Below are 22,548 nucleotides of genomic sequence, written 5' to 3'. Positions count from 1 at the left end.
AACTAACTATTAAGCCCATTTGACCACACGGACAAAAAACTGAAAACTGCTTCCAGCGTTGCATTCCTCACACATTGTAGTATCTACTCACATATTAAAATTAAATTTTTGGTGGCCCATTTTTTTTCTATTGTTTGAGCAGACAATGGCATGATATATATTAATATCTAAGGAACTTATTGCCCTAGAAATAAACAAATTGCATATTTGAAATCAGCAGAAAAAAACAGAATAAGTCTGTGCAGTTTCATTGCATTTGGTCTGTAAATAAAAAAAAATGCTCTAAGACCCATGTCCCCCCTTAAGTGGTTTCAGTTCCGAGTATTGCCGCATAGATGGCTTTTTTTTTTATCGCGCTTTCAACGCTCGGGGGTCAGTCAATACACAAATCACAACCAGATCGTGGTGCGAACCCAGCTACAAACGAAATAAAGGTGAGGGCAACGCGCTCTTGCGTAAGATCCTGCGTTCTGGCCGTCTCCGAGCCTCCGCAAGGCTGCCATAAGCCGCGTCGTTGCCACCGTGTCGAGGCAGATGCAAAGAAGGAAGAGCACAGTTATCAGTCGTCTAAGCTTCAAAACAAGAAACCTCAGTTTACTGTTGTTGTTGTTGTTGCGACTGAGCGAAGGATGAAAAGGAAAGTGCACGGGCCTGCCGACTGGCTCGAGCCGAGCCACCACCGCTGCCACATGCAGATAGAGGAGAGTTGAAAGATATGAGGGAAGAAAGAAAAGAAAAGAAAAGACGCGCGTCACACACCGCAACAACCGCGTCCGCCGCGGCGGACGCTGGCTGTAAAAACAGATAAGCACCGAAGCCGCGCCCGCTCCACCGCCTCTCGATGTCAGCTGGCGGTGACGTTATCGATGAGCTCGGACGCCGCAAGTATTCGAATGCGGGCATCGCTTGGCGGCGTTCATCGCATCACGCTAGTTGAGTCCGATGCAACTCGATTTTTTTCCTTAGAGTTGCGGAAAAGATTACCAGATAGGACAGATGCGAAGATAAACACGCAGCCCTACCGCGCTATCGCTCACCCAGTCAGGTGACGAATCATGCGTACGGAACATGAGCGACCGTTCTCGGCAGCTTTCAAGCAAGCCATCATATTACCGGCGGAGGCGCGAAAAATTCAGCGGCAGCGCAGGGACTCGATGTCGCCGAAGTGTATATACTTCGTCAATGGGAAGGGCGCCTTTAGAGCTTATTGTGCACCCGTGGAGGATTACTGCCGTTAACGCTCGGCATCTACGACTGGCGTCTTTTCTTGCTATTCTGACTGCTTGCGTGTTGATGGGAACGGAACGCCGCCGTAATCAGGGCATTGAGCCATCTTCGGTGGTGTGCCGAACTCCGTCCCCGCAACTCGGGCACTCCGATACGTTGGAGGCTGAGAGCATTCTTGATGGAAGCGTGATGCTGAGTGCTGCTCGGAGGTAATGACGTTTCGCTTGCGGCGCAAGTTTTGTACAGCCGTTTCCATTCTTGCTCGAGGGAATGCTAGTCTGGGAATGTAAAACTTGCCAGTAAAAATTGTTCTTCACTCTTGGTCTTAAAATTTTGAAGTGTGGCTTTAAATAAAGCCTCAGTGCAGTGTGTAATGGCATCGTGTGTTGGGAAAATAAATGGTTTTGGAAATGCCTACTGTCACTCAGGCTCTTTTTAGTGCCAAAAGTACTATTCGAACTATTCGCTTCGAAATTATTCGAAGAAAATCGCTATTCGCTTCGAATTCGCTTCGAATCAAAAAACCACTATTCGCACACCCCTAATGATTATATCAAAGCTCACCATTCGATTTCATTTATCCTAGTTCATTGCACAGGCTAGTAACAAAGGAACGAGCGTGCAAAGTTTCATTGAAAAATATTTATATTCATTTGGAAGTTATCATTGCGCAACACGAAAGTGCAAGAAATGAACTTTTGAGAAAAACAAGATTAAAGTTTTTCAGTCCTTGTAGAATCAAGATCACCCTAGGAAGTTAAAATCCTCCAGGTTCATAGCTAGGGCCCTCTGTAGCTGATACGAGCTCTCTTTTGGCATTTGTTGCTGCCCGCCTTTTCTTGCGGAGATGTTTTGCGTCACCCATGGATTGACGCTGGGTCTTCTTCACACGGTAATGGTCACTGGTGCAACATGCTACGTGAGCGTGGTGGCCAGATTCAATGCCTGCTTCCCTCAATATATCTGCTGTACTTCTGTTGCCATCATTCAAGGACGAATCCGGTAGCATTCAAAGCGATAGCGTGAAGCGCGCGCAAAGTAAACAACTGAGATGCTTGTAGCGTCATGCATCCATCCCCTTGCGGAAATTTAAAGCACTGTTTAAAAAAAAAAAGGAAGCCTTACAAATTGCCTTCGAATAATCTTTTATATATTAAACTACTAAAAAAAAAACAAAATTTTCAGTATACGCCGTTTATTATCGTTGAGTTATCATTTTCTTTTACCAAAACACATTAGTTTCGGTTTCAGAACTGTTCACCACCTGTTCGAAAGTTGGCTATAACTTTTGAACAAAATTAGATACTACAAACATTATTCTTGCTGCAAAACATTTTTGAATGTTTGGGGATTCCTGAAATATAAAAAAGAAAAAAATGTCATTTTTACAAAAAATCGCCTTTTCAAAGGTGGTGACATACCTTAAGGCAGAACTTGGGTGTCCCCTCCAGTTTTTTTTTTCTTTTTTTGTCAGAAGTCGTAACTTTGTGCCTTTCTGGCATCTCCGTGAAGCCCGAGTTAACAAGTTCTCATTGCCGTCTCTACTACCAGCCGGTGCCACTGCTGCTGCTGCTGCAGCTGGTGCTGCCACAGGTTCCCGTTGGGAGTGCGACACATGCTTGGTGCGAAACTCGCCCGAGGCCGTGCGCTGCATCGCCTGCGAGACTCCCCGGGCGTGTGCTGGTGGAGGCAACGCTCCTTCTGCGGCTGGTGAGCTCTCAGGGACTTTCTGCGGGCCTTTGGGCTGGGTTACAAATGCCTCTGCTGGGTTCATGCACGGCTGAATGGGTTTGTTCTAACTTGCCAGTCGGTTGAAGCAGCGAAAGTGGTCGGGGAACATTGTTGCTACAAAAAAAAAAAAAAACTCTCCAGTGATTACCACAGCTTTGTAACAGCATTCTATGACAACTGTTTGCAGTGGTGAAAATGGCGTAAAGCACTAGTTCATGCAGCTGCACACAGAGGGCGGCACAAATCTGTCCCACTGTGAACTGCGTAAGCACTAGTTTGCGTTGCTGTGCTCGCATTTTCTTTTCTCACTTCTTCCTTGTGTTGTGCCAGTGCTGACTATGACTCGGAAACAGGAAAGAGTGATGAGTCACCAACTCACCCATGCTCCTACATTGGACTAGTTGGTGACGTCAGTGGGCAGACTGGGCAAGCCTCCACTTGCCCTGTCTGCCTCTCTAGGAAGAAATTGAATTTATATAACAAAATTCTGTTGTGATGTGGATGCAGTGATGTCACCCAAATAAAGAGAAAAGCTAAGAGAATGGCACACAGTAGACTTATGAATCTTAGGTGAGGGACGAATGTCACGAGAGTGTCACCTTGGCCCACTCCTGAACTGAGGGGTGTTGCGTTTGCATTTGTAGTCGTGCATTCGCTGTGGCAGTTTTGCTGATCTCATTTTTCCTCGCATGCAGCAACAGCGGCAGCGGCAGCCTTCAGCTTCACGCTGCCTGCCTCCTCCGGCCCGGGTGGTTTTGGTGGGGTGCCCTTCTCAACGGCAGATACAGCTGTCAAGCCGTTTAAATTTGGCATACCTACTTCAGGCTCAACAAAGCCAGCTGATGCAGCTGCATCTACGGAAAGCCCAGCGAAATCATTCAGCTTTGGCACTACTACTGAAGAAGCACCGAAGACCTTCAAGTTTGGCTCATCCACTGAGCAGTCATCAAAAACATTCAGCTTTGGCTCATCTACTGAGGCACCAGCAAAGACCTTGAAGTTTGGCTCTGCCACGGAGGAGTCGACAACAAAGGCATTAAAGTTCGGCTCTACCACAGAAGAGCCGTCGGCAAAGGCATTCAAGTTTGGTACCTCTGAGGAGCCATCAGCAAAGGCATCTAAGGTTGGTGAAATGGCTCAAGAGCCCCCAAAAATGTTCACATTTGGTGCCAGTTCAGGGGAGCCAGCCAAGGGATTGAAGTTGAGCACATCTGTAGAAGGGCCAGCGAAGTCCTCTGACGTAAGTTCTTCCGCAGAGCAGCCTGCAAAGGCTCTGAAGTTTGGGTGTACCGCAGAAGAGCCAGCCAAGTCATCTCAGTCAGGGTCTACACCTGGAGATATAGCAAAACCGTTTAGTTTTGGTTCTGCCGGAGGAGAACAAGCAAAGCCTTTCCAGCCAAGCACCACCTCTGCTGCTGAAGGTGCAGGTAACAGTGTCAAGGTTGCTCCCACTGCATCGGAGCCAAGCAAAGGATTCAGTTTTGGGCTGGCTGCGAAGGAACCTGCAAAGCCGTTCATGTTTGGCTCTGCCCCATCGGAGGCGGCACCTGCCTTCAAGTTTGGTTCCAGCACAGCAGAGCCAGCGAAGCCCCTGAAGTTCGGCTCCTCCGAGGAACAGCAGCCAGCAAAGACCCTCAAGCTTGGTGCACCTTCGACCACAGAGCCAGCCAAGCTGTTCCAATTTGGTGCCCCTGCAGGAGAAGCGCCAAAGCTTTGCACACCTGCCAGCGAAGCACCGAAGTTTGGAGCACCCGCTGATGCCCCCGCCAAGCCTTTCAGTTTTGGGCTCCCCGCAACAACAGTGGCGGCACCAGCAGCACCAAAGCCCTTCATGTTTGGCATGGCCGAAAAACCCGCCATCCCGCCAACTCCTGCAGCCACAGAACAGCTGCAGGCGAGCAGCCAGGGCACCAGCAGCAGTGGTCAGTTGCCTGGCCTTCTGTCTGGTGCCCCACCCCTTGCTCCAGCCATGCCCGAACCATCCGTGGCAGCGGCACCACAGACGGTGGAGCCACCCAAGCCAGCCTTCCCGCCGGCATCGCAGTTTGTCTTTGGTCAGAAAACTGACAGTGGTGCCGGCACGTTTTCGTTTGGTTCCCAGAGTGCGGCGGCGCCAAACTTTGCCTCGCCTCTCGGGGCGACTCCTGCTTTGCCCTCTTTTGGCACCCTGACAGCAAAGCCCCTGGAGCAGCAGCAGCCCCAGCCTGCGGCACAGCCTACCTTTGGCATTGGTGCTACGGCAACTGTTGCGCCCGCGTTTGGCACCCTCTCCACTCCCAAGCCTGCTGTCACCTCTGCAGTGGCCCCGACTGCGACCAGCATGCAAGGTGAGCCGACCTTCTCCTTCCTGCATGTCGTGCCCCTTGTTGGTTGGTGCCGTTGGGCAGGTGGTGCATGTCACTTTGAAACAGCCAATGTACAGTGGCTCCTTGAAGACACAGCTTCTCGCGACCAATCATTAATTTAACTGCCAGCTTCCATGGTGGGCAGTTTTCTCACAATCTGGTGGGCAGGTTGTGATGATGCCACAAGGTCACGTGACCAAGGTTGCTTCTCGGGGGATTTTTCGCTCGCAAATCTGCCGCCAGATTTTCTGTGCAATGGGAGCCTTAACGTTCTCACGTTAAAATGCGAAACGAAAGAGGAAGTAAAGAAAGCCTTAGAAGCAATGCAAAGGGGGAAAGCAGCTGGTGAGGATCAGGTAACAGCAGATCTGTTGAAGGAGTATGGGGAGATTGTGCTGGATAAACTAGCCACGCTGTATACGCGATGCCTTATGACGTTGAGCATACCTAAAGCTTGGAAGAATGCTACCATCATCTCAATCCATAAGAAAGGAGACATCAAGGACTTGAAGAATTACAGACCAATCAGCTTACTGTCCACTGCCTATATTTTTACTAAGGCAATCGCAAATAGAATCGGGAAAACCGTAGACTTAATCAACCAAATGCTCAGGCAGGCTTTCGTAAAGGCTACTAAACAATAGCCCATATTCACACCATCACCACCAGTCAGCTTATAGAGAAATGGGCAGAATATAACCAACCCCGGTATATAGCTTTCAAAGATTGTGAGAAAGCATTTGACTGAGTCGAAACCTTAGCTATCACTCAGGCATTACAAAATCAGAGTTGCAGATGAGCCTTAAGTAAAAATACTGAAAGATGTTTATCACTGCTGCACAGTCATAGTCCTCTTAAAGTCTGCAGTAAGGAAGGGTGTCAGGCAGGGAGACACGTTCTCGCCAATGCTGTTTACCGCCTGTTAACAGGAAGTATCCAGAGGCTGGATTGGGAACACCTGGGGATAAGTGTTAATGGATAATACCTTAATAATCTGCAATTTTCTGTTGACATTGCCTTGCTGGTTCACTAAGGGGATCAATTGCAAACCATGATCAATGACTTAAACAGGCAGAGCAGAGCGGTGGGTCTAAAAATTGGAGGGGACACAGCTCTTTCCATACTATGGGGAAAATGACCATTTTCTGAAGGTGTCAGTACATTTTTTTTTTTCTGTAAAAACTATTGCATTCAATACTTATTGTAATACCCACAAACAGAGCTGAATAAAGGTGCTTTCTATTCATATAAGTTTAAACAACAAATTGCATGTTGCAACAAAAAATTTTATTTGCTAAAAACGAGATTTTAGGAAAAAAACTCAACAAAACTTTCAAAGACAAGCTTGTATTTAAAAAGAAAAAAAAATGTTAAATTTTCTGAAATATGCAAAATGTTTGTTACTTTCTTGTTCACTATGTGCAAAAAAAAAATCATTTCTTAGTAGTATTCTTACTACGAAAGAACAACTGGAAACACTATAGTTGTGCATCGGAGCGCCGCCGCCTGTGTTTCAGGCTGGTTTCCATCATCACCGATGTGAAAACAATCATCTTCAGCGCCTTGCAGCCTTTTCAGGCTCGTTGTTGCACAGGTCGTTGATTAAATCACTCGCAGACGAAATGGAATCCTGAGATTTGCTATGTTTTAGAGCGCATGGCGCGCATGTGGAGGCTGCCAAGCGACTCTGATGCTACCACATCTTCGGAGCGCGTTCAGAAAGTGCAGTTTTGCAGGGGCAAAAAAAACTGTATCGGAAACAAAACTTCTCCGGCAAAAAGTTCTCCGGCTGCAAGCCAGATGTGCATTGTGCCTGTAAGCAACGTGGAAGGCTCCGAAGTCGAGCAGCGAAGGCATCATCTGCGGGTAACAAGGCGGGCAATGAGTGCAGCTCCGCGTCTTCATTTCTTTGCAGTGCGTTAGAAAGTGCCCCCTCGCGGGACAAAAGAAAAGGTTCCTTGCCTACAAGCTGTATCTGTAGCGTCGTCGCTAGCAACGCAGAAGGTTCTGAAATAGGGGCATGAAATGATCATTAGCGGGCTAACGATGCTCAATGGGCGCGGTAGGGAAAGAGTTAGCTTTGCCTCAAGGGTATGACGCAATAGTGTTAATGGGTTCATGCGTGTATATATATGGAATTGGTCTTTCTCGACTTTACATTCAAGGGTATGACGCAATAGTGTTAATGGGTTCATGCGTAGATATGTATACGGAATTGGTCTTTCTCGACATTGCATTCATAGACCCCTGGGAGTCCTCATACCCCTCCTGGCGCAGTGGTGGAGCGGTTAAGCGATGCACCACTCCCCTGCGATTGCAGATGCTGTCACTGGTGGGTCTTGTGCGGCCCAAGTTGCTCTTCCTCTCACAACCAATCATTAATTTAACTGGCACCTGCCATGGTGATCTGTTTGCTCACAATTTAGTGGACAGGTTGTGACGATGCCACAAGGTCACGTGACCTAGGCGACCCGCCTAGGTAGCTACTCCAGGGATTAATGCCGGATTTTCTGTGGAACGGGAGCCTTATCACTATTGCGTTAAAAACTAGCATTCAGAAAAGCAAGCAGTCTCAGATGGGAACAGCAGGTTACAATTGGTAGTGAGGTGCTGGAAGTGATAAGGGAATACGTGTACTTACAGCAGATAGTGACTGCAGACCCGGATCATGAGAGTGAAATAACTAGAAGAATAAGGATGGGGTGGAGCGCTTTTGGCAGGATCTCTCAGATCACGAATGGCAGTTTACCAATATCCCACTAGAGAAAAGTATGTAACAGCTGTATCTTACCGGTACTCACCAATGTGGTAGAAATGTGTAGGCTAATGAAATGGGCTCAGCTAAGTTAAGGTCAACACAGCGAGCTATGGAAAGGAAAATGATAGGTGTAACGCTAAGATACAGGGAGAGGGCAGAGTGGGTCTGAGAACAAATGTGGGTTGATGGCAGCCTAGTCTAATTCAGGAGGAAGAAATGGGTTTGGCCAGGGCATATATGTAATGTGAAAGCAAGATAATTGATGGTCGTTGAGGGTAACAGACTGGATTCCAGGAGAAGGCTAGTGTAGCGGGGGGCGGCAGAAAGTTAGGTGGGCGGATGAAAAGAAGTTTGCGGGGATAGGGTGACCACAGCTGGCACAGGACAGGGTCATTTGCAGAGATATGCGAGAGTCCTGTGTCCTTGTGGTCGTAGTCAGGCTGATGATGATGATGAATTTCATTGCTGCGTTTCACGGGAGGCAGGTAGCTCGCAACCCTGTGGGCAGGTTGCCGCGTGCCATGGTGGCCAGGTTGTGATGATGTCGCAAGGTCCTGTGACCTATGTTAACCAATAGGGGAATTTGATGACATAGAAGTCAGAACTTTTTTTGGAGATGCCAAGCTAAATGTGAAAAGACCAGAAAAAAATTTTGAAAAAGAATTTTAAAAAAGGAGCGGTGTGTCATTTGTGCAACGCTTCGTGCATTTGTGCCATGCCAATGATGTGGCGTCTCCCATGACCCTCTAGGTGGCTTTGGCTGCCAGCCGACACCCAGCACGGGCTTTGGGCTTCCTGCAGCGGCTCCGCCTACCCAGCCGTCATTTGTGTTCCGGCCGCCGCCGGCAACCACCACGCCGGTGACCTTCCAGTTCGGCAGCACTGGTCCAACGGCTGGCGGAGTATTCCGCTTCGGAGCACAGGTGAATGGGCATCCCTTCCCACGTAGCGGGACACCTTTGGCTGCCTCTTGTTTTCCTGTGGTCCCACTTGGTGTATGGTCCGAGAAGCACATCATTGCAGTTATACCATTATGCACCGGAAGCCTTAAATCTGAGAAGGACGATTTTAGGCTGCCCATTGGTATGCAGAGCATTGTGTCAAATGGTGGTGGTTGGAATTCTTCGCCAGTTTTTCCACAACACCTTCAATTCTTATACAGGACTAAACATTCTCCCTTTCCTCATTTCATGTTTTTGCTGCTCATGGCATTGAAGGTGCTTTCTAGCTGTGTGGCTCCTCTCCATTAAAACTTCTTTTCGGGCAAGTTGCTGCATATTGCTCTCCTCTCATGCAAGTGCTTCCAAAGCACGGGTTGTAAAGTTAGCTGAAGTGCTATGCGATTTGCAGTTCCTGAATGGCTTTAATGGCCAGTGCTAAGTCACTAAAATGACTCAAGTCATCTCATTTGTTCTATCTCCAGTCTACATTTCGCCTGCTTCTGCATTCTCCGCAAGATTTTGGAGAGTCGCTTGAAAAAAGTGAAGAGAGTTAACCTTAAAGGGCAACTTGAGAGGTTTCGGAATTCGATAAGTTTAAACGAGCCAAATGTGTGAAAGTTGCAGGAAAAAGCATGCGAAATGTTTTTGCGCTAGGATTTGAAATGGTGATGTAATCGCCGACTAAAGGGGCATCGGCGTTCAGGCTTTTCTGCAGTGCACAGCGACAGGCAGAAGCCCCAGTGATGACGTCACGTACGGCGGCTTTAAATTTCCAGTGAAGAAGCGGTAGTTTCAAGGAAGAGAACGAATGCCATTGAAGGTGAAGCTCATGAAGCATTGCTCGGCGCCATCGGAAGACGCGCTGCAGCATGTAGACGAAGGCAGTGGACATATGAAATATCTGCCGCTATGACGTCATTACGAGTTTCTCCGCACTTCTCCAACGCAGTGAGGTCCCAGATGGTCCCAATTTCTCTGGAGCCCTCGACTTAGGCATCCCTCGTAGCCCATTTGTAGCTTTGGAGTGATGAACGTCACAGTTTTCTTTTCCCAATCATGAAGTGGTGAAGCTGCCTGAGCTTGTTTTCCTTTGTTGTATGTTGTACTGATGTGTTTTTCTGCACAGATTTCCTAGTTCTACATGTGTTAAGATTGTTAAAAAAATAATTCATAAACTTTGTGCAGCCAAGCCAACCGAGCACACCTCTGCAGCAGCCACAGCAGCAGCAGCAGCAGCCGCCGGCCCAGGAGGCTTTTGGCACCCCATTTGGCCAGACAGCCCCCATGCAGTTCATGCCACAAGCAGCACCACCCTTCGGCGGCATGTGAGTGACTTCTCCTTCTCAAAAAGGACACACCAAGCACAGCTTACACAGTTACGGACACCGACTGATTTTTTCGGCCCCAGTGGGTCCTGAGAAATGGTCCGAATGATTGAACAGTAATAATATTAGTAATAATATTAGCTCCTGTATCACATGTCAGCAGCACACCATGCCCTGCAGGTCATGCTACAAGCCATGGCCTGAACGGGGTGGTAGCATTTGCACGCTATTGCACCATCCTGCATGTACAGGGTTGTAACTGCTTTTTGAAAGGACCAACTTAAAAGAGATTTAGGAAATAAAAGCTACATGCTGAAAAGTACTTCTAAATTAGTGTTTTACTGTTCTAAAATGGAAATTTTAGTGCTCCAGACTGTTCTTGAATCAACGTTCTTCTGCTGCAAAGTACTTCAGGTTGGAATATTTCAAATTGCATTTCACCAATGGCATCACAGTTCTTTGTAATCACAGTTCTTTGTAATCTTGCTATTAGCCAAAATGTTTTTGAGAAAATGAGGAAAAACAGAGATGAGGTATAAATTGCAATTGTAAATTATAATTACAGCTAATGCTTCATCCAATGAATGAAAAACTTCATATAGAGCAGAATATGGGCTGCATATTTCAGATAATGTGATTCCGAAAAATTGAACTTTTCTTGATTTTTCAACCCCAACGACCCCGTTCCCCTTCAATCTTTTATAGTTTATAGGAGCCTTGCCTTGGCCAGGTGTTTAGGGGAATCCCCCAAGGTGGAGTAGATTTGTAATAAGGGAGTAATTAGTCATCGACGTCCACCTGAGCGCAGCCATACGGCTACAAAGGAAAGCTATACAGCTTTCTCAGAAACTTCGTAGTTAAAGCAAAATTCGTCCTGGTCCGGGGTTCGAACCCGGGACCACCACTTCACCGGAGCAGTCGCTCTACCAACTGTGCTAACCGGGATGGCAAGCTTATGGTAGAGCGAGAGCGAATTGATCTACGACTCAAAGTGGGAACTGTGTTGGTCAGATGTTTAGGGGAATCCCCCAAGGTGGAGTAGATTTGTAATAAGGGAGTAATTACTCATCGACATCCACCCGAGCGCAGCCATACGGCTACAAAGGAAAGCTATACGGCTTTCTCATAAACTTCGTAGTTAAAGAAAAATTTGTCCTGGTTCGGGGTTCGAACCCGGGACCACCGGAGCAGTCACTCTACCAACTGAGCTAACCGGGACGGGAAGACAAGAGCTCTGTCTTTAGCAGCATATTCATCAGAATGCAGTAATGTCTCTATAGAGGCCAACTTCACTTTGTTCTGAACATTTTGTTCAACAGTCAGCTGCCGAGATGGCTCAGTGGTTACGGCACTCAGCTGCTGACCCGAAAGATGCGGGTTCGATTCCAGTCACACCGGTCGAATTTTGATGGAGGCGAAATTCTAGAGGTCAGTACACGTCAGAGAACCCCTGGTGGTCAAAATTTCCGGAGCCCTTCACTACGGCGTCCCTCACAGCCCAAGTCGCTTTGGGATGCAAAGCCCCCATAAACCAGCAGTGAATGCCATCATCTTGCAAAGCTGTATGTGGTGTGAAAGGATTGCCCACAGGCTCTGGAACTCGATATTTACTGGAAGCTGCACATAGATGAGCATAACTGGGCTCTAACCCAGTGCTGTCGTACAGGGTGTCTTCCACGCTTTTGTTCATGCTTTCACAAAGTCTCAGTGCAATATCTTAACAAAACAGTTGAGAAGCTGGTGCTCTCCATGTGCCACTTTGAAGTAACCAAGTCCATCCGTGCATTTCACACCTCTTGGGAGACTGCTTAGGCACTAAGCTAAACATTTTTCGTCAAAAGTATTCAGGCCGCTTCACACACACGACTGGATTCATCTTCGCAACCGCACACTTGAGGGCCTACAAACCTCTGGCAAAGGCTGCACATTATGGGTTTCTACACAGGCGGGTCCCAAGGGAGGATGATGCGCGACTGCTGCAGCCCATGTGGCAGAAATTCGTTCAGTGTGCGCTCCCTTCTTCTTCTGCCTAGCGAGTTGCAATGATCTTTTGGTTGGTCCCTGGGTGGTTGTGCAGGTCGGAGACCGAAAACCCGTTCAGCGCCACGGGCAGCAGCGGTGGACCCATGCAGCAGCAGCGTCGCATCCGCAAAGCCATTCGGCGGAAGCCCACGCCCCGGTAGCTCTCCACTTGGCCCCCCCTTCAGGTCCGGTTGAAACGCTGCGCCAGAGCTCGCACAATGCTCCCGGGGATCTCCTGGTGTTCTCGGATGAGGGCCTCCACTGCAGTGGACGCCTGTGGAGGTGCACACACACACATACACACCAGCTTAGCCAAGCTGGAGGAAGAAAAAGAAAATTGCCATCAGCAGTCTAGCAGCCCCATGCTGTTCTGGGCTCTGGACCGCTTGTGCCCTCAAGACTTGGATGTCAAAAAAAAAAAAAAGTCACAGCGAGACATTGGTAACCTAAATCGAAAGACTTTTTATCCCTCTGAGCAGCAGCCGCATAGACCTCTGCCACAGCTGTCTGCAACTTTGATTGCTTCCAATGTGGTGGGACAATTCTAATGCAAATGTTTTATGCATGAATGTGCGCGAAATTTTAGCATGAAAGGAGATGTGTGATAATGCAGAGTATTGACAGCGGAACACGGCAACCTTTTGAATACTCTGGAGTGTACAGTAAGTGTAGATATCTTCCCATTTTTGAAATTTGGATCGGAATTGCCCGCCACTGAGGAAGTTTTAATGAACTGTTTCCTCGCTACGCCCCGATGCATGCAAACGCACGTATAGTGCACTGCTAAAAGCTAGGCTGTATGCATTATCGTAGGGCTGCACAGCTTGCTTCGTGCGAAACGGAGTATGCTCTCTCAATCCGTGCACTGGTTTTTCCTCCTAGCCGACCAGCTTGTAGGTGGCTCACCTTGTGGGCCAGTTCCGAAGGTGACACGTTCGGGTCAAATGGAATGGGTGGCCCTATTATGGTCCTGCAACACAGGTGCAACTCAACAACAGTTCCCCTCCCCACTCTTCGTTTCTAAGCCGCCAGGCATTCACATCACCTCAGTTTGACAGGGAACCCTCCGTAGATGGGCACGATGGGTAGTCTCGTCTTGTCATACAGCCTCTTGAACAGACCTGCACCATTGTGAACAATGTGCCTGCGCATGTAAAGGACTGGATTGGGAAGCAGCAGCCGTGCCAGCTCAGTGTCTGAGTACATGAATAAATCGTTGTTCAAGCGTGCAACTTCTTTTGTTGCCTGTTGGAGCATGCAAGCTTCGCTCCACGTGGTTCAATTTTTGTGATCGTGACATACCTACTTTTTTAGCCTTTTGAGGTGTCACTTGTTATTTCATTTCTTCGTTTCCCAACGAATTCAGGCCTCAAGAAAGCCAATTGCAATCAGCCATTTTTGTTGCAGGCGTGCACAAAGTGTCACTTAACATTTCATGATTGCATTCAAACATATGAGGGATTGCGGAAGAAATGTTTTCAAGATGTACATGATGCTAGAAATTCAGGGGAAAAATATACTACAGTGGAACCCTGGCTATGTGTCCCCCATTCCACGACTAAATGGCACGGGCCCTACGAATCTCCCATAGGGATAATGCATTAAAGGCCTCGATTATACAATGGAAAAATATGCATGCCCCGCTTCGTACAACGACCAGCGGGGACCATCCAGAAAGACATTCTGGCAGACATAACATCAGCCAAGTTGGTGCCAAATTGGAATAGACTGAGAAGGTCAACAATGCGATCCAGCATGCGACGGCGGTTCTGCCGACAGCTCGGACTCTGACTCGTTGGTGCGAGGTGGCTCACCTGCCCAGTTTTTCTGCATGCTTTGCTGATGGAGAAACTGGCTGTATGTTCATACCAGCACGAATTAATGTAGAGGTAGTAACAAATGTTAGTTCCCCCTTAATGTTAGTTCAGGAACTGAGTGCTCGTGCACCTCACCTAAAGCCCCTTTTCGATGCTGAAAAGCCTAGCTGTGCGCAGTCTCTGAACTAATTCTTGTAGAACGAAAACTAGCGCTTTTATAATGCGCAGGTTAACAAACTTTAATCAGTTTTTAAAAGTCAGAGTAGTGGACATGTTCATTACGTGAATGCATTACTTGTGCGAGATTTTCAATTATACGATTGTTTCGCACGGTCCCCTGAAAGTCGTATAATCGAGGTTCTACCGTATTACTGGTGGCAAAATGGTGGATGTGCTACCAAGTTCGTTGGTTTGGAAAGTCTTTACTGCATTTGCTAGTTTGTGTAAGAAAAGTGCCCCACTTGCAATATAGATGCTAAATTTGCTGCTAAATGTTAACTAAGCTACAAGTCGCAGCAGCTCAACAGTCTAGCGTGGACTTAGCAAAATGTTGCTTTGCCCAACACCTTTTGTGAAACCAGTGAAGACTTGACCCAAGAGGTAGCTCACTGGAAGCCAGCGATCCTTTTACGATCAAAAACTATAGTATGCAATACTCGCTCTGCACCAGAATAAGTGAGGTCGCATATCGCGAGAACAGTCGGCCTTTTAGTTAGCAGCAGGACAGGAGTTGGATGTTTTGCTCCAATTCAGCCTCATCTGGTGAGAAAAAATAAGCAGCAATTTTTCGCAGCGCACCTGCGAAGCAGTGGCAGCAGTTGGAACCATGTCAATATGGGCTGCACGGAACCGAGAAAAAATGTCCAAAGATCTTTGCCAGAAAACTCCCAGAAACTACGAGGTGCATTTATTTGCTCAAAACCTGGGTGGTGGTCGTCAGTTTCAAAGATGAAAACTGCATGACGACGATTCTTTACACTTACTTCGGGTGCTTTACTCTGTGCACACTGTCGACGTACAACTGCCCCAATTGGTAGAAGCCTGAACTGCGCTGATGTGACCGCGACACGGCAGAATTAACCGGTATGAGTCCAGCTGCGTCCAATGCTATAGACTTGAGTAGGCATTAGCTAGGACTGCATTGGCAGCCCGATTTATCCGGTTTTTCAGTTATAATTAAGGCACAGCTTAAAGGCTGGTTCACATGCAAGCGACTGAGCGATTGAGCGGCGCGACACAGTGCAAGTTTCCAACTTGTTGGAACCTTGCCGCTCGCCGTTGTGGCGGCAGGATTCGCTAGCATATTCGCTTGCATGTGAAACAGGCTTAAGGCGGACTGTGCATAAGATTAAAAAACTTTTAAAGACCTTTGAGTCTCAATGATTGATCACACTGAATTCAGATGTCTGGAGCGCAAACAACTGTGTGCTTTCTATGAGTCAAACTCTTAAGCTGAATTTGTTCAAATCTGAATTGTAAAAAAAAAAAAAAGTGGTTTACAAGAACAATTCAACTTGTGCACGCTAACTAACATTAACTTTTCATGGAAAACACAACTGAATGGTTCATGCATGCATGAGGGTTATAAGCAAGCACTGAAAATATGCCACCCTATGCAATAAAAGATAAGTTGCAGGAATGAATGCAACCCACAACGGCTAGATGGGTTGACTACAAGTGTTGCAAGGGCATTCAGAGTAGATTTTCTTTTAGCATGCTTAACAGATGCTTTTTTTGTGAACTACTCACTGATTTTTGAATGTGATTTTCTAATGCCTATGTTCTCTTGCACAACTTTCGGGCACCTCCCTCATGCTGAACAAACTTGCAAGAAAGGGTTAGTGCGAATGTCTGGTCACCAGAGCCAAGTAATAACCTGCTGCGGTTCACAGAAAATGAGTGTGTCAGACCTTCCCCACTCCAAAGTCTAACAGGAGGTTCAGCAAAAAGCCATCTTACTGCAACAGCAGCTAAGGGCATGTTTCCTGGTTCTGTGTCATCGTTGGCATTATTGGCAGTGTAACACATATGGGGAGTGCGGCACTATGCCAATCACTGTGCCACGAATTTGTGGTGGCCTCTATGTGCAGTGGCATTGCACTGTTTTCACTATGGCTAGCTGCTGTTACAGAACTTCTCCTTGCACAGGAGTGGTAATTGGCCGTTGCCGAGTTTTTCTTTTTTTCCTGTCACGCCGATCGTCAGTGGCTTGCACTAATCTCACTTACTCATCACTGCACATGGAAAACAAAACCAGGTTTAGGCCCACAGCAAAACATCGCCGAGAAGCTTGTGCATGCAGTACCTCGGCCAAAGGCGACTGATCGGAAAGCTTCACGGATGTTCTGTGTGAAGACTGGGATGATGGGCACACGAGCCTCAATGGCAGCCTTGGCAAATCCCAGCCGCTTCTTCCAGAGCAGGCGGTAACGCTCGTCGCCAAACTGGGCCTCCAGCACACCTCCAGGGGCGATGGCAAGCAGGTTGCCGTCGCGCATGACTTGGGCACAGCTCTGCACAGTGCCTGGGCTCACCTTGAACACCTCTGTCAGGATCTTGAAGCCTGCAAGGCAAGAAGAGGTGGCGTCTCTCAGTACTCTTGTGCCAACCAACACTTCGAGCATAGGCCCAACACTTCATGCAATGCATGGAGCATCTCTTATAACAAACACTAAGCGGAAACCTTGAGCCACCGATATGGCACTTCACCAATGATGGGAACTATGCAAAGGTGGTTGTGCCGTGTAGTACTGTCAAGCCAACAAGAGGCCTAGACCTATACTTCGTTTCATGCACAGCAGGCTGAGTCCGCACCCGAAAAGTAGTCCGCCATACAATCGGTGTGAACACAGGCACATTTCACTATGTGACTGGCAACGTCCTGGACTTGGTTTTTCGTCATGCGGTTCACCAAGACTTCGAGAAGAGTGACGTGGTGATGTGATACATAGCAGTAAAACATTGCTAGGCAAGTTGGTGTCTAGCTTAAGATGAAGCACAGAAAAAAGGACGCAGCACACAGAAGAGTGGACATGGGCTTCTTGATTTTAGAAGTGGCCGATTCTATAGCTATGATGTGAAGGTGGACAGAGGAGTAAAAAAGTATATGAGCACGCACACAAACACTAATCGTGTTGAATAGTAATTGAACTCGGGAAAACGACTGATGCGTGGCGGAATAATATGGTTTTGAGAATGCACTGCTTCTGCAACCTCCGCAGTGTTCACTGCTATGTATGAAGCGGAATACAGCACTTCTTGCAATGCGCAGAGTTCCATACAACAAACACTAAGTGGAAGCCCTGTTATACTGTTGGCAGAAGCCACCAATATATTTCATCCCTGGAGGGAACAATACAAATCTTAGTACAGCTGGTTTTGTACATAGTACTTGTGCTTTAACCTTTTTGGGTCCACTTTATCACAACACACATTTACCAATGATTGATGGAATTCATTTGCTTGAAATCAATTTTTTGCCTAGAAACCTAGAAGAGAGATTCTGCTTAGAAAGCAAACTGCACTCGTGGTTACTGATTGTGTGAGCTAGCACTGCTTTAACATAGCAGCACACTGCCATTTCTATGAATCACTAAAAATGACTATACTGGTGTGTAAAATTAATGGTGTCTGTTTGGTGTGCACACTTTCACCGATTTGACAGGGCGAATGTTAAGCAGCAAAAAGTCAGATGTATTATCTATGTATTTCCCGTCAACCTCATGGCAGCTGAACAGTTGCAGTGCAACATTACCCTGTGGTATTCTTACTATAAGGCTGTATGTACAGTTCATTTTAATAGTTTTTGTCACCTGACACTTTTTTTTTTTTTTCCCCCATGGAGGTAGCACGAAGGTGCCACCTGACTGTATGAAGTTGCTGTGCTCCGGAAAGAGGCAGTGAAATATTTTTCACCAAAGATGCCTTTGCCTTTGAGGGGGTTTTTTTGTTCCTCTCAACACTGCTAGTAGACCACGAAGAACAGAACGGGCACCATATGCAGTACTCAAAATGCACAAGCAATTGTGCATTGTCATAATGCCCTATTCTTCATTTTCAAGAATTCGCTCTGAATGCTTTCCATTCTCATGCGGAGATATTGTCCAATACTAAGGTGTTTGTTTGGGCTAGTCGGTACATTGTTAATGCACAGCGCTGTGTTTGTCCCTACCTTAGTCCTGTCTTTCGTGCGCTGTGCCTTCAGTTTTAATATTGTCCAATGGTGAGATAAGGTGTTCAATAGTTCGACAAAAGCCGCTCTGATGCAAATGGAGCCACAAAAGAATGTAGAGAATTGAAAGAAACAGAGAAAAGGGTTAAAAGAAAGGATCCACTCTTGTAAACCTGAGAGAGCAAAAAAAAAAAAAGTACTTTGTATTTGAAAGGCTCCTACCTAGCTATTGTAATGAAAGTGTTCAGGTGTACAAATACTCTGCATTCTCAATTGGTGGCACATGGGGTTTAACATGCTGAAGCTGCAAGTGGGCTATGAAGAACGCTCTAGTGGAGGGCTTCAGATTGGTTCAAGCTGCATGGGGCTCTTACTATTCACTGGTAGTGCATACCATGAGCATTTTAGCACTTCACCTCTACCGCAATGCTGCTACCATGGGTGGGATTCGATCCTACAACCTTGAGGTCAGCCACTCTGCTAAATGCTGATGCTACAGCGACACCTCATTAGACAGAATACACAGTTTATGGCACCATGTCGCATAATTCAAGAAGCTTGCGCAGGAACTAGCGTTTCAGTTCCAGCTCCTCTAGTAGGAGAATTTGTTCCATGTTACAAAAGCCTGCTGCATGAAAAGCAGCCTAATGAAGCATCTACTGCTGATATCCCCTTGCAAGTGCAGCCATTAGAAACGAACGTTAAGCACCTCTGTCAAAACAATATCTCTTCTGGTCAAGGGGTAAGGCCTAAGACCAGTTTTGTATACCTTGTCTGAATTGGGGCAGCTCGCAGATGGCAAGGACAGCCATCTATTAGTATTGACAACTAAAATAAGGAACGATGCAAGCCAATGTGTAAGGAGAATCCCTGGGTGAAGTAAGTGACCTTATTCAAGCCCAGGGGGATTTACCTGGACATGCCAGATCAATGCATCTAACCACAAGCTTGATTCTTCCTGTGCCAAAAGACATCGACATACATGTGTAATATCAATTGCAACATGACACTGGTAAGCATGATTTCATCACTTTTGGCGATGGCCATCTCAAGCTGAGGGCCAACGTAGCAGCATGCTACATCTTCAAGGTCAAGAAGGAAAGTGTTCCATGACTAGCTGAGACCTTACTCACAGAACAACATTAACACTTTCACAGTGCTAATGTTGTTAATGTTTCACAGGAGACTGCCCGGTTGGTCGTCTCACAAGCGTCTATATGCTCACGTCAGCTTGTGGTCTTCGGGTCGATGGCTTTTCCGGCACACTCTGTTAGACCCAAGCACGAACAAGCCAGTGGTTTAGCCAAGGCAGAAGCATTTCAGGAGGGGCTCTGAGCTATGCAGCAGTTGGTACTTGTTGCAGATTTTGTTTAACGCACGAAACCACATGCTGGGGCATGATCCCATTCTCTCAACAGCGCAGTCACGCAGCTTAATTCCAATTAAGCAGTGCCACATAGCTGCAAAAAGGGATACATTTTATGAGAATGTTTAAGCACAATTACAAGTACTTGTTCCCATTGGCTTTGTGACACAATCGATCAGCAACATGTTTTTGAACATGCATGATGCGGCTCGATTCTCCTTGCTCAAACTACTTTTGCTTCAATTTATTTTTCTACACCCGGAGTTAACAACAGGCAGATCATTAATTGGCTCTTCTGGGTGAGCGTGCATGTTACTTTTTAGGTCGAATTTTTGAAATGCCTACTAGCCAAAATGGCCATTTAAAAATTGAGACGATATAGAGTCATTAGGCCAAATGCGAATTGGTACGCTAGAATTTCCGTTTTCACTCCAGTTCCGGTGTTAGGATTCATTGTTTACGGATAGAAGTTGTTCGAATAGCGATAGATATGCGGAATTGGGCATTCGCTACTTTATATTCATAGATAGCTGGGAGTCCTTATACCATTCCTGGTGCAGTGTTTAGCGATGCGCCACTGCCATGTGACGGCAGGTACTACCACCCGTGGGGGCTCGTGAGGCCTACCACCTGCCACAGTGGGCAGTTTACTCAGCCCGGTCGGCAGGTTGTGATGACGTCACAAGGTCAGGTGACCTAGGTGGCACTAAGACCCGCACTCGCTGATTTCACCACTGTCTGTCTGTCTAAGTGGCCAACCTACCCCCTAGGAGGGTCACCTAGAGAGAGACAGACAGCGGCGGAACCTGAGTGGGGATCTCAGTGCCAGCACACTAAAAGCTTGGAGACAAACAGGGATGTGAAACTAAAAGCTGCAATACTGTACTGTTGAGAGAACGGAATTGCACTGCACTGGAACTCTCTTTCCACCCTGTGGAAGGTTGCTCTACCGAGCAGCAGCACTGACCTGGCACCATGAACAGAAAGCGGTCGCCAACAGCGCGGATGAGCCTACGCTTGTGTAGCAGGCAGCTGGCCAGCAAGTAGTAATAGTCGAGAGGCAGGGCTCCATGGTAGTACACGAGCAGTGCTCCACCGGTGTCTGGGATGTTCTCGAAACCTTGGACCTCATAACCTGCATTAAGCATGGGCAGAAAGGGCAAGCAGGCCCAAAATAAAAAGCATGCCACAATCGGCACTAGCTCCACTAATGACACTGCAATTCATAAAGGCGCATTTCTGATCTGGTGAATGGTGTACAAACTGCTGCGTTTGTTTACTAGAGGCTGTGCTCTATTTTATTTTTTTGCTCTGTTCCATGACTTGCAGGATTTACTATATGGCGTTTGTGTGAAAGATGCTGCTAAGGGCAGTTTTCCATGCAGCTAAGGCAGTTGTAAGGAACAGTGTCCTGTTAGCGGTGCTTGAAAGTCCCATTTCCACAGAAAACAGGAAGGCTCCCTTTCGGTTCACGCAGTGCAGTCCATGTATCTGCCACCTGCAACAGCCATTTAGACTGCGACGCTGCTTTTCCATTCGAGCAACTGGCGCAAATGCCAGCTGCGAAAGCTGTGCGGGCACTGCCCCCCGACAGCCAGCTGCGGCGTACTACGTGATCGGCCTCGCTCACCGTGCCAGACGCGGCCGTGGCCGGACCACAGCAGCGCCAAAGTGTACCGGGCCCCGTCCCAAAAGTGGCGGGCATAGGCGTCCCGCAGAGGACGCCGGTACCGGTAGATGTGCAGGAAGAGGATGGAACAGTAGAGCAGCGCGATGATGAGCGTCGGGAGCAGGAAGGCCACCTGCGGCACGGCCCAGGTGCAAATCTTCAATTGGGAATATAAATGGGATCGACTGGCTGCAAAACCAACTGTGAAGCAACTGGTCGTAGGTGGGCGCTAGCTGCAAAGCATCCGCAGTTCGGGTAGAAGGCCAACTGGGAAAAAAAACAAATGGTCCCACTTGGGAGGACGGACTTGGGCAGCAGACGACGCCATACGGTGGCCCAGAAATTGCGCATGAAACGCACCCTTGACACATTCGGAAACGTGCCAAGCAGCCGCTCGCGATTGCTGGGCCACTGACCCAATCCACTGCCCAACTCTCGAGCAATGCGGTCAGGCAGCTTACCGTCGCTGGTCCCGCAAACTTTCTCTACTGCGCACCGGGGAAAGCCCCGCGCATGCGACGTTGTTGCGCGCGTAATTTTCTTCTTTTTCCGGCATGCAAGCGCAACCGACACCAGAAACCTGAAGCACGCCTATTATCAAACCAGAAAGTAAGCGCACTCAACTGCCACTGGTGTGAAGAGCCAGACGAGCCAGTTGAAGTAGTCGAGGTCCGAGACCCAGTGGAACAAACCCAACGCCTCCATGAAGCTTGCCTGGACGCCACAAAAAGTCCCGTGTTAAGTAAGAGGGGCCCGCCACCGCCGCCGCCGGCGATCACCTGGCTCAAGAGCAGCTCACCTGGGCATTTCCTCCTCAGGCAATACTGCTATCCGCGGGCGAACCTCGACGGCATCGGCGACGACGTTGCCCGCACTTTCTGATCTCCCTCCTCCGCCAACAGAAGCTGCTGCTTGTCTGATCCGACCATCTAAGATAGCGCGTTCATTTTCCCTGGCGCAGCGGTAGACCTTGCACCTAACAGGAAAATGCAACGGAAACTAGTTTCTCCCATGCCAGCGGCAACGGCGGTATTTCGCCACATACATAAACAACTTGCCGTCAGCTGGCTGGATGAATGACGACATTGCTGCCTCCTCTACCAGGGACCGCCACTTGTTTAATCTGCTTCTAGCTGCGGAACTGACTTTCTGGGGGAGGAAGCCACTTAATAGGCA

The 22,548-nt window shown here is 47.8% G+C and overlaps 2 protein-coding genes across 4 annotated transcripts in view; one reads left to right on the top strand and one right to left on the bottom strand.

Moving 5' to 3' along the window:
• LOC149334891 (uncharacterized) overlaps positions 1–13,581 on the top strand; it is a 42,364-nt gene extending 28,783 nt beyond the window's left edge. The window contains exons 13-17 of one of the 2 annotated variants that reach the window (XM_089551530.1): positions 2,806–2,937; positions 3,654–5,285; positions 8,812–8,984; positions 10,188–10,327; positions 12,405–13,581. In XM_089551530.1, coding sequence (XP_089407656.1) covers positions 2,806–2,937; positions 3,654–5,285; positions 8,812–8,984; positions 10,188–10,327; positions 12,405–12,510 — 2,183 coding nt within the window. In that variant the 3' untranslated portion in view covers positions 12,511–13,581. Of the gene's footprint in view, positions 1–2,778; positions 2,938–3,653; positions 5,286–8,811; positions 8,985–10,187; positions 10,328–12,404 lie in introns of both variants that reach the window. The other variant, XM_089551529.1, reaches the window with a different exon arrangement.
• Positions 11,920–22,437, bottom strand: LOC149334890 (DGAT1/2-independent enzyme synthesizing storage lipids). Of its 2 annotated transcripts, XM_089551539.1 has the most exons (8): positions 22,172–22,430; positions 21,997–22,086; positions 21,334–21,505; positions 20,671–20,838; positions 16,472–16,729; positions 13,395–13,470; positions 13,256–13,319; positions 11,920–12,623 (listed from the first exon to the last, which is right to left on the bottom strand). In XM_089551539.1, the coding sequence occupies exons 2-8, from the start codon at positions 22,075–22,077 to the stop codon at positions 12,531–12,533; spliced, it is 912 nt and encodes a 303-aa protein (XP_089407665.1). In that variant the 5' UTR covers positions 22,078–22,086; positions 22,172–22,430; the 3' UTR covers positions 11,920–12,530. The 2 variants fall into 2 exon arrangements, with proteins under 2 accessions (XP_089407665.1, XP_089407663.1); XM_089551537.1 differs by having other exon boundaries at positions 11,920–13,319; positions 22,172–22,437.
• Between the last annotated feature and the right edge of the window lie 111 nt (positions 22,438–22,548).

The sequence above is a fragment of the Amblyomma mixtum genome, chromosome 7, assembly GCF_055824585.1.
Source record: "Amblyomma mixtum isolate Tamu chromosome 7, ASM5582458v1, whole genome shotgun sequence".
Taxonomy (NCBI): domain Eukaryota; kingdom Metazoa; phylum Arthropoda; class Arachnida; order Ixodida; family Ixodidae; genus Amblyomma; species Amblyomma mixtum.
The sequence above is the reverse complement of the archived record's forward strand: the minus strand, read 5'-3'. Positions and strand labels throughout refer to the sequence as shown.

Bases quoted from the DNA above. Each gene is read 5' to 3' on its own strand.
- LOC149334890 (XM_089551537.1), bottom strand. From the start codon at position 22,077: ATGGAGGCGTTGGGTTTGTTCCACTGGGTCTCGGACCTCGACTACTTC. The intron at 21,506-21,996 runs GTTGAGTGCGCT...GCCGTGCCGCAG, and splicing joins GGCTCTTCACACCAGTGGCA to GTGGCCTTCCTGCTCCCGAC. The intron at 13,471-16,471 runs GTACTGCATGCA...ACAATGGTGCAG, and splicing joins ATCAGTCGCCTTTGGCCGAG to GTCTGTTCAAGAGGCTGTAT.